Source organism: Gymnoscopelus braueri, assembly GCF_963280865.1.
Source record: "Gymnoscopelus braueri genome assembly, chromosome: 10".
Lineage (NCBI taxonomy): Eukaryota > Metazoa > Chordata > Actinopteri > Myctophiformes > Myctophidae > Gymnoscopelus > Gymnoscopelus braueri.
In genome coordinates, this window is record NC_137611.1 from 23152544 (window position 1) to 23164667 (window position 12124).

The following is a 12124-nucleotide window of genomic DNA, read 5'->3' on the forward strand; positions in this document are numbered from 1 at the left end:
GCCTGGAGTGCCTTTATCCAAAGCGTTTACAATGTGCACACCATGTAAAGGACCAAGCAGCTCATCTGGAGCAGTTAGGGGTTAAGTGTCTTGCTCAAGGGGGAGCTGGGGATCAAGTCCAGAGGGAAGCATGCACATCCAAAAAATATAATTGTACAGGTGCTGGACAACAATACTGGGGATCGAACCAGGAATCTTTCCGATTCACAAGTGGCCACATTCCGCCTGATCCGCGGCCACTGAGTTCTGATTCAAATCAACAGCCAATGAAGAAAAGGGGGCGGGATCCACATGCAGTGGGTGTTGCATGTTAATAGGAGCGACGGGAAGCAATTTCCCCTTGAGAAATTGCGGCCGCCATTGTTGTGTACTGCTGTTTGCCTCTCGTCGGACCTTTTAGACGAGTTGCACAGCTCTCAGACCGGTAAGAGGCGTGTCCGCTCAGATTCTGAGCGTAAGTTACATCCCGCCCACAAATACCAGCGCTCTGGCCCAGAAGTTCCTCGCCGCTCCCGTTTGTATGCGAGGCGAAAAACTTCTGGGAACTCAGATTACCATCTCCCTAACGCTCTCACTATCTCTTTCTCTGAGGTTAGGGTTTTCCCTTTTCCCTTCTCTTCTGTAGACAATGTTGATGAAATTAGTTTGGGGTTTTGATGCATCTGTGTGTGCGCGTGTGTGTGTGTGGGTGCGTGCGTGCGTGCGTGCGTGCGTGCGTGCGTGCGTGCGTGCGTGCGTGCGTGCGTGCGTGCGTGCGTGCGTGCGTGCGTGCGTGCGTGCGTGTGTATCTTCAGAGTCTGGTGAGCTGGATCCAGAGCAGGCCAGGCTTGCCTCTCTACATTTTACAGGCTGTCTGTCTGTGGTCCTCTTCAACTCCATCAGTCCACTGAAAGCAGCCCTGCTTCACCCAGACACCAGCCCTGTCATCATCACAGGCCCATTGGCCCAGTCCAGCTGTGGTTCCTCTGCCCCAGCCAATCCCTACACGGCGGAGAACACACACCATCTATCAGGTAAAAGACAGAGGGTTCAGGGTGAGACGTTAGGTCCATGATACTGACATGATACTGACATGATACTGACCATGATACTGACATGATACTGACATGATACTGACATGATACTGGACATGATGCTGACATGACACTGACCATAATGACTTCATACTGACCATGATACTGACAGTTTCTCTCTGCATCTAACTTCCACTGATTATTATAGATTTATATATGTCACAGTAAATTTGAGAAATAAGTCAGCTTGCAAAGTGACTATACTTTTTTTTATGTCCAGGATGATAATCTATATTACAGGATATCGTCGCTGACGGGTGGAAATAGGGCTGGGCAATTAACTGAAAATATATCAAAACATTTAGAACCAATAACTGTTGGCCAATCGAATACTCAAGGATCAAGGTTTATATATATATTGTATGTATATATGTATACATATTTTCCCTTTTTATATCAGTGAATCGACACAAAAACCTGCATTGTGAGTTGTAGATCGGTTATTTTCGCTACTTTTGCCCAACAATGATATACGACGAGGTATACAAAAGGGGCTTATGTGGTTAAAGGATGACCAGCATTCATTTTTTGGGGCGAAAAAGCATATAAAGTGGAGTTACAAGTTTTGTGCCCGATAGCTAGGACATTGCTTCCTCTTATACTGTAGTACTTCTCTGTGCTATTCTACTCTGAGAGAGCCACTCCTCCAACTTCATGACAGGCTCATTAAGTACGGACACCCTCCTCCTCGTTACACATTGAGATGACAGTGTGACAGATTGAGCTAATTAATTTGCACTGGAGAGTGGGGAGCTCCCACTGGTGCGTCTCTGCCTCAGTGGTCCGTCTCCTCACGCTGCTTAATGTTGCTATGCTGAAGTCCTCTGGAGATGAGCTGTGGTATTCAATGGGCCCTGTCTCTGCTGTTTGATGGAGTTGTGATCCTATCACTGAATCCCTCCTTTCTGCGCTGTAACTAACTTTATGTTAATGTCTCTCGTCTTTATTCGTCTTATGCTCTCCGTTGTATCCGTCTTGTGTTTTCTCCTTTCTTTTCACGTGGAACTCTCTATGCTTTATGTTGTATCTCTTTTTTTTATTGTTTTATGCCCTCTATATCTCCTAACTTGTATTTCTTATCCCCTCTACTCCTTCCTTTTATCTTTCCATCTCTGTCTGTCTGTCTGTCTGTCTGTCTGTCTGTCTGTCTGTCTGTCTGTCTGTCTGTCTGTCTGTCTGTCTGTCTGTCTGTCTGTCTGTCTGTCTGTCTGTCTGTCTGTCTGTCTGTCTGTCTGTCTGTCTGTCTGTCTGTCTGTCTGTCTATATCTATCTATGTGCTGTAGACCAGTCTGGTTCAGCGGGTACAGGTCGACCTTTAGTCAATGCCATCAGGACTGACTCTGCTCTAATTGGAGGTACTGTAACATATAGTTATGTTTCACTGTCCTACAGCAACATTAAAAATGATTATACTATTATCAGACTATTTGTTACTGTTGGTAGTTAATGTACTGTAAGAGGAAGTAGAAATTTCAACCTGTTTCACTGCCATAATACAGAGGCTACATGTCATTATTGATAGTCATTTTGATAGGAGTTTGAGAGTGTTTCCCTTTTTTCTTATTAGGAAGCTTTAAAGTATGAACAAAGGTATAGCAAATATAATACTGTAGTCAAAGGTCCAACTAAAACTCAATTAAAACGTTTAGATTCTGTCATATCAGATTAGATTAGATTCAATGGGAAGATTGAAGCGTTTCAAGTGTATAATAAGTGGGTGGCAGGGTAAAATAGCTGAAAATGAAGCAGGAAGCTCAATAACCTCACTCTGTGTCTGAGTGCACAAAGGAGAGCACAACTAATTAAACCTTTGCAGAAATGTTTCGCTGATGAAAGAATTTTCTGCTGTTATCTTTAAATGAATAGTCATTTTAAAACCACAGTAATGTGGTGTTAAATTGAGTCGCAAAATTCAGTCTTCAGTGGTCCAATGGGATGCCCCTTTCTCTTGTAATGATGAAATGTGGCTTGCAGCATAAAATAATCCAGAGAAGGGTCGACTGGGTCAAATGATAGGCAGAAAGGGGTCAGAATTTAAGTGGACTTTTTATGTTTTACATATAGATACGCTAATCTCATACTGTACTGTTTAATACCCTTCAAATTTAAATCAGAGGACCATTGCAGACCCATGAGAGAAATATAACCTTCATGAAACCTTCAGAAAAAAAACAGTGTTCATTTTACTACAGAGTTCATTCAGACGTCGAAGTGTAACAATATGCTCCACCGTTTCAGAAGTATTTAAAAATTTCACAGCTGTGCTTCAATGTTACGAAAGTGTAATTGCTTCTTTCAAGTTCAAATGAGTTCAAAACACTAGCACAGTTGTAATTTGTTGAGCTATGCTGCACAGACAGACTTAATTAAATACGCGTAAATTGTTTTCTAAAGGACACATCTGTTTTCCCCTTAATTTGAAATTATTCTCTTAACCAATTACACTCATAAATTAATATTAATTTAAAAGAAAAACAATTGTCACTTTTTTAAGCATTACTTTGTTTGTAACTTATTCTTGTTTTTTTGTTTGGCAGGTGTGATAGCAGTGGTGATCTTTGTGATTGTGTCTGCACTAGCAACAATGGCCAGGTTTCTATATAGGAGGAAAGGCACCTACCAGAACCAGGAAGTGAAGGTAGTCCAACCTGTAGACAGCCCAGAGTTCCCCTTCAACAGCCAGGTCAACTCCCAGAATGTTCCCAATGAGAACCCAAAGGAGTATTTTATTTAGTTGGAGTATTGACGTCTCTGTGACCTGGCATTGTTGGAACTGTGAGGTTCAAGGATGCCCTGCCATGCCTCAGTGCTTTAGACTACACATACAGTCCCTCGGTCACTTAGCTGGTGCCACAGCGGCTCAACAAGATATGAAGATGACAGAAGAGTTCACACAATTTGTATTGCTGTTGTCGTTTTGTTGTCCTTTTTGTGTAAATAATGTACATACTGTACGTGTACAAACATGCAAAGCTGTGTGCCTGTGTCAGACTTTTAAGGTGTTCATACTGTCATTTAAAACATTGTAAATATAAACAAAAAATGTAGATGTTGAATTACTGTAATGTCTTTCTAACAACCCCTGTCTAATATATTTCTCTGTCATATTGAATTCTTATAAATGATTAGAGGAGGAATCGATATCTTTCATGCAAGTATGGTTCTGAATAATCAAACAACTTTACCCTAATGAAAGTCAGTGAAGATGGATTTATAAGCATTTTTCTATAAGGGTAATGAAGGCTTGCTTCATTGAAAGTGAAGATGTCAGAGCCATAATTATTCTGTTTCACTGCTTGCAAAACAGTGTGGAAACCGCTGGTGGACTGACATTTAATTAGTATTTAATTATAATTTCTTTTTTGTACCCTTGCCGCCTAAACATAAAACCGAAATATACCCATTAGCATTGAACATTTATAGTTTCCAGTATTTTCCAGTACTAAGGCCTAAAAGACATCATGCAATTCCCACAGTTTTTTTTTTCTTTCTGTAATGGCCTCAATCAATCAAATTTTTTCATCATTTTCTTTTCTCTGCTGCCTACTACCTGATGGTAAATGGTCATAACACAGACTGTCTGTCACCTCCTTCACTCCACTATGAGGTTTTTAATGTGTTCTTGAATGGTATTGTTCTGACAGGTAGACTGTGATTCACTGGAAGTTGGAGAAATCAGTGGAAAGAGAAAGATAGATAGAATCTTAGAAGCTGACATACAGTAGAGAGACATGTAGTCCATGTTGTAGATATCGAGCATGGAGAGCAGAGAAAGAGGCTATTCATCAAACATTGTCTCTCTGTTTGACCCCAGCGGACAGGTGGCATTTGAATGGTATTTGCAATTATATATTTTTTGCATTGTGCATTGATTATTTCATCCCATCCCTGAAGAGGTCTAAGGTTCCTGATGGTGCATCATCATTATGTTCATTAGATTTTATCACATGAATTTTCAAAGAATGATGTATGTGCAGTGCTGATCACATGGAGAAACAGTATTAGCCATCATCAAGCCCTGCCCCTTTACCCCAGCTCATCATGTATCTGTCCTGTACTGCATCCATCCTGCCTTAACACAGAAACAACCTGTCACATCCTCAAATGTTTTAGCACAAAGCAATGGAACATATTAAGGGGACTCATGCCTCTTGAACAAATGCTTGTAAGGTCATTTTCCCTTGCTTCTTTGTTTCTTCTTTTCTCCCCCCTTTCCCCCACATTCTCGTTATGCGTTATTAGTTGTTATGCCAATTCCCAATTTTCCCCACACGTGTAGTCCCTGTCAGTTCTAACCCTTAGCTGGTCATGTGGGACGGTGCAGATGAGCACGTCTACACATACACATGAAGTCGCCAGCCGCTTCTTTTCACCTGACAGTGAGGAGTTTCAGCCGGAGGGCTTTAAGGCAGGTACAGACTGCAGGACCTTTAAGTGGTCGGGGGGTCATCTGATCGTTAAGCATTACACACTGCAGGAGTTTATTTCTTGAAATCGGCTGTCATAATATCGTTGTGGTCTTCACAACAGGATTGATCCCCGACAAGGGCTGACACACTGTAGGATAGTTCACTAGAATGCTATCTCCAGAGTCAGACCCAATACATACATTTGAGTTTATTCCAATTCATTTTAATCGACGTATCCCGTGATATGCCTCTCTCCCTCTCCCTCTCCCCCCTCTCTCGCTCTTTCTCTCTCTCTCTCTCTCTCTCTCTCTCTCTCTCTCTCCCTCTCTCTCTCTCTCTCTCTCTCGCACGTCAAGTGCGCAGAAGCGGTCAGTGACAGCGTTGCCATGTCCGCTTATTATAAGCGACTTTGGGCTTGTTTTTCTGTAGAGTTGCTTGTAAATATTGGTTGTTGCGGGGTGCATTTTTTGGGCTTATTTGTGTAGTTGCTTATTTGGCCTTGTTTCCTAATGTTGTTTAAACCAGTGGTTTAAACAACACATAATATGTATTTGTCCGCAGACCCCCCTTCTGTAAATATGTTGTGCCATCATAGACCCCCATACAAGATTTGTGTGGATTTGGAAAATATTCCACAATTTTCTCAAGATTTTTATTTGAAAATAGCTGCGACGCGTTGTGAGCTTGTAGATCGGCTATTTTCAAATATCCAATGTATTTGTAAATAGGTTTAAAGTGCTCAAGTGGCCTTTTCTTGGGCTTGTTTTCATAGACCTGGTTGCTTATTTCTCTCGCAACATCTGGCAACGCTGTTCATAACAGCGTGCACATGCTGCACACACACACACACACACACACACAGAGATCGCTCTTGCTCTCACTCTCTTTCTGTCTGTCTCTCTCTCTCTCTCTGTACAATTCCTCTAAAATAAACAGCCCACCAGGCTCGCTCACTCTCTCATTTTGTTTTATAATGTTAACTTAATACAGGACTGGACGGTAATATTGCGGTAGGGACTGTTTGTTGTGGTCAGATCCAGCGACGCTCCCCTGGCCACGGTGGCTGTAATGTGCTCTCATTGGCTGTAGCGTGGATCTCCTCGCAGACCCTTTCATAATGTATGATACTGTCCGATCTCCTGTCTGGGACAGAGCTGAATATCTAACATGGTAGTTATCTGAAAACGGTCGGAAAGCCGTCGCAGAGCGGATAATCGCGGCCACATCGTCTCGCGGAACCTTTCACACAGAGCGAGCATTAGCTCGCCGATCAAAGGCCGATCTGTGTCAGATCGGGAGGTATTGTCGGCGAGCGCCAAAAAATGTCGGCGACAGCAATATCGGACCAAATCTCCTGCAGTGTGTACGAGCCCTTAGTGCATGTATAGGGAACACAGCCAACCTAGTTCTTCTCCCTGCTGAACAGGCGCACAGACCCACCGGGTGGAGTCGCTAGTGCAGTGACAGAGTTCACCCTCCCCACTCAGCTTCCCACCCTCAAACACGGCCAATTGTGTTTGTTGGAACACTGTCGAGGATTTGAAATCCATTGTGAGGAACTTTGCCCCTGCCCTTTGCCACCTGGAAGCTCCATCCCTTGCTTCTGAAGGCTGAACATTTTAAATAAAAGGTACAATTATTTACCTGGAAAGCAAAATAATAGAGAAGCAGTGACTCTAGAGAAAATAAAAGCCCATGGGCTTACTTCAGGCACACTCGCATCGAGCCAATTATATACTGCCTTTATTTGTTTAAGCCCTACACAAATTCAAACTAAATTATGTCCATGGTTTGATGAGTGTGCCTGAGGTAAGCCCAAGGGCTTTTCTTTTCATGAAAAATTGACTCAGTGAGTACCTTGCGTTCATCTGGACTGGAATTTACTATTTCAAACTGTGAGCATCCGGTATAGAGAAGCAGTGTTCCACCAGTGCATTCACTGCATGTAGTGGAACTTTGAACCATGATTGCATGGATTACCGTATGTTTAACTAATGTGAAGCCTTTAGTAATAATGAGGCTCCATTACCATTACTTTAACAGCTGTTTTCTGGACATCATTTTAAAATGGTGTGCGGAATCAAAACATTTCTGCTTTTGTCTTGCAGCCAATAGTTTGTTTTTCTGCACCGGTTTATAGAAGACCTGAACGCTTGTCAGTGTTACGTTGATAATGTAATGGTACTTTCAGTATTGGTGAATGGTGAATAACAGTAATGTCAGTGACTTTAAGTGACCTGCCATAAAATGTCCTCATTTTAATCTATTCAGGTGGTTTGGTAAAAACTGAATTATGGTTAAAAAAAATAAAATAAAAAACATATATATATGCTTTTCCAGAGACTTTTATGTGTTTCATTTAAATAAGAGGTTGTTGTTAACACTTCATATATTAAAACATGAATTTAAGGTAATGTGAAGCGCCGTTATGTGCTATACACATTAATTGCTGTTGGAGCTCAATGGGTAAGCAACAGCAGACTAATTTATACTTTGTTGAAAAAACCTTCTGATAAGTGTTGCTTAAACATTTGGCATTTTCAACTGCAAAAAAAGACACCTTCAGTATATGTAATTATTTTTCACAAAATACATTTGTCATATAGTTGTCAGGACCTTGGGCTTGACATCCACTCGTTCCATTGAGAGCAGCATTGCATTTACATACATGTACATATTCCTAACATATACATTAATCTCCTCTTTCTAACATTTCTTTTATGACCATCTCTGTAGCATGTTCTAATAAAGTACAGTACTGTAGGAATGTTCACCTCAGCATTCAGTATATCTGAGCTCTCTGGTTTTTCCTTGACAACTAAAAGCCTGCCTTGCAAATGACCTTTGTCTGTTCTGTTGTATGCAGATTATGACAAAATAACAGAGTCAAATCATCTAAACCGCAGATCTCCACTTCTCAGCCAATCAGGCACAGGAATTGTGTCAAAAGCCTCCTATTCAATCCTTTAAAAAAAATCATTTTATCATTTATTTTATCAATGAAAAACAAAGATATTGTTTCTGTGGCTTTTCAGGATAAGTGACAATTTTTCTAGCATTAGGCTTAAGCCACCTGGTGACCATTATATTCTAGAAATAGAGGAGGCTTCACCTCATTGCTTGACCTTCATCCCACTATAGATCAGTGTTGATGGCTGATATCATTAAAATGATGATGTGTTTGTCTGAACATCCATGGTTGGTGAAAATATTTATTGTAAAGAAGTAGCAAAAAGTAGAACCAAGCGAGATTTGTTTTTCCGTGAAATGAAGCTGAAATGCAGAGAGGATTTTCTGCTTGACTTCAAATTTAATTAAATTGTTGTTCCTTCACAATGTTTCACAGGAGGGTCCTTTTTTATTCCCTACATGACACTTCTGGCAGGCGTTAATACATGTATGTCTACAGACACAGGAGATAAAGGAAACGGTGTGAAGCATTCAGGAACAGTTGGAGACGTCAAACTCATTCTCTTTGAAGAGCCACTTAGCCTCTCTCACACATTTTCAACAATGAAATACCAGGCCTTACAGGCTGATTTGAGGCTGATTTGAGAGCAGCTCAACTGTTCAACTGTTTGCGATCAGTGATCTCTGTGTGACTAATTAAACCAACTCCTCTTGGTTGTGTTCAGAGCTGAGGCCAAAGGCTGGTGACTGGACAGCATCAGGGTTCAGGTCAAAGCCTGATAATTGGATAATTTCAGTATGAGCAGGATCAATGCTTCCCCTAAACTGACAATTTTGCAGCACATTATAGTGAAAGTTCCCTCCTATACTGTATGATTGGCTAGAATATTTTTTTGACACTGTCCTACTTTATCATTCTGCTATCAGCCCATGAGATTCAGAACTGTTTATTTCGCAACAATCAGATTGAATTAACTTGTAAATGTTCCTGACTCTAGCTGTAAATCTGCCCCTTGAATATGACAGATCATCTCCATCTACAACGCACAGAAACAGCTTGCTATGCATTCTGAGGCCCACAAAACATCAGAAGATGCCCTGTACCTTGCTGAGGGGGAGCATTGATCTTTATCAGTCATCTCTCTCTCTCTCTCTCTCTCTCTCTCTCTCTCTCTCTCTCTCTCTCTCTCTCTCTCTCTCTCTCTCTCTCTCTCTCTCTCTCTCTCTCTCTCTCTCCTCTGTGCAGTAATTGTAATTCCACGTTGGATGATGATGATCACATAATGTATGCGCTCTGATGTCATCACATAAACACCGTTGAGCCTGAGTGAATGAGGCTTTCATCCTTGTGAAATGGAACCTTGATCTCAAGGATCCTCTTTCTCACTCTCTCTCCCGCCCGCTCACCTTTCTTCTTTACGTTTTATGTAGACTGAATATACAGTATATGAGGGATGTCTTGCAGAGCATGAGAGTTTGTTTGTCTGCTTGTTTAGAGACCTGTAACCTGTACTACAATTTCTAGAAAGCAACTTTTCTAGAAATGGCGATAAACTCACCAATGCACCTCTACAGACAATTTGTGTTATCGTCCTTTATTTTTATTAACTAGTTATACAATACCTTATGATAAGACATAGTTATATGATTTGGGCTTAAATGCAACTTGTTACACATACAAGTAATCAATATTCGATAAAGTAGATACAAACAGACCTTTCACTGCAAGCTTTGATTTCACAAACATATGCTGTTGTCATGTTAGGAGCCAATTTTGGCAATAAACTCAATGAAGCACTGAATTGTCGAGTGTTCCTTCTTCATCTTTTACTGTGCTTTACAACTGCATTACCTGTGTGTGCCTCTGGTCGGTTGAGAACTTCTGTTTTGTTTTGCCCACACACAGCGGACCACTTGATATTTTATTCCTTTCCCCTCTGAAGCATTTGTTGCCAGGGACATGGGTTTTCGTGGTCCAATTTGGCTCCCTGCAAGTTGTAAATTGATCTGCTTTGTAGCCTACCTTCTGTTGGATTTGTAGTGTCAGAGCTACTATCAAAGAACCATTGTACTCCATCTGGTGATGCAGATGGTCCTAGCCCCTATTTACCCAGGAGCAGAAACCAAACCTCAAAAAAGTTTAAGAAGCGGAAATAGCAGATCTACAAGCTCATAACGCGGGGCGAAGCGACGCAGATCTGCTATTTTACTAGTTTGGGTTTGGGTCCCGGGCAAACGCAAATTTTAATTTGGGGATTGGAAACCACTGCTCTAACCCACTGATTCTCAAACTTTCTCATGTCAAGGACCCCCAAATTGATATATTTAGCCGTGGACGACCATTTGAAAAACAATTGAGTCAGGGACCCCCCAATATTTGCTTTGTTAAAATCTTGCCACAAATATTTATAAAATATAATAAATATAATTACAAAAAATCACAATGTTTCAAAAATTACTGGTCTACAAGCTCGGCTATTTTTGAATAGGGTTAAAGTGGATACTGATTTTGATGCTATATTAAGTAATTTTCTGGGGACCTATTGAAACCTCCTCAAGGACCCCTGTGTTCCCCGGACCCCACTTTGAGAACCACTGCTCTAACACTTGCCAGGCGGATACCCTCTGAAGCTTTGTATGCATTCAATTCAGAGACGTGAAGGTAATTCAAATACTACAATAGATTTTGCAACTGTTGCCAGTTTCACTTGAACCTTAATATGGATTAAATTGTGTGCTGTAATTTAAAGATTAAGATATTTGTCTGCCAGTCAGTGTACTTTGGAAAGGAAACTCAATGACTCATTGGAGATTCAAAGCCGTTTTCAAAATGGGCCACGTTCCTCACTGCTGCTGTAATGATATTGTATGTTATACAGTAGTAGCAATGTAGGAATAAATCACTAATTCTCCACTTTATCATTTGAACAGATCTTTTCTGTAGATTCAAGATGATTTTATTTTTCATTTTTCAGCATCATAATCAGTAGCCTACCATAGTCAGTATAAAATCAAATCAAACTTTATTTATAAAGCACATTTAAAACAACAGAAGCTGACCAAAGTGCTGTACAAGGTTAAGACAAACAAAGCATCAACAGGCGCCCATCGGCGCAAAGACAAATATATACATCGCTCATTGACAGAGTTAAAACATCATCTATGGCTGGCCTTGGTTTTTTCTTTTTACATCAGTACCATAGTTACAGTATTAACCATAGTCAGCATCATAGTCAGAATCATAGTCATATACTTTTTTCAGCACCATAGTCAGCACCATAGTCAGCACCATAGTCAGCACCATAGTCAGTACCATAGTCATTAAACATAGGCAGCTCCATCGTCATTAACCATTATCAGCACCATAGTCATTTACCATAGTAAGTACCATTGTCATTAACCATAGTCAGCGCCATAGTCATTAACACATTGAGTGCCAGGGTTTTTTTAAAACGGGGTACTCACAGTGCCTGGATTTTTAACCATTTTTTAACCTTTTTCAAGTAGTCACAAAATATTTTCAGTGATCACCGTCCTCACGGTGATCCCCTCATTACACACACAGGGGTCTCGTACAATCGGGGGGAAAAAATTAAAAACTTTAGGTAATCCGTTCCATAGTTGCAGCCAGTTGAAAATAGTCAAATAGTCAAAAATACATAATTAAAAAAAAATTTACACAGGACCCGAGATACAGGCTTTTGAAGTCATAAGTTAACCAGGAAGTGGATT

General features: G+C 40.8%; 1 protein-coding gene across 2 annotated transcripts in view; it reads left to right on the forward strand.

Annotated features, from left to right (window-relative positions):
* Nucleotides 1–6310, forward strand: part of LOC308094156 (contactin-associated protein-like 4) — a gene marked incomplete at its 5' end in the record, with an annotated part of 169505 nt that extends 163195 nt beyond the window's left edge. For both annotated transcript variants that reach the window (XM_080440642.1, XM_080440643.1), the window contains 3 exons: nucleotides 795–1013; nucleotides 2357–2428; nucleotides 3611–6310. In XM_080440642.1, the coding sequence (XP_080296768.1) occupies nucleotides 795–1013; nucleotides 2357–2428; nucleotides 3611–3807 (488 nt within the window). In that variant the 3' untranslated portion in view covers nucleotides 3808–6310. The remainder of the gene's footprint in view (nucleotides 1–794; nucleotides 1014–2356; nucleotides 2429–3610) is intronic.
* Between the last annotated feature and the right edge of the window lie 5814 nt (nucleotides 6311–12124).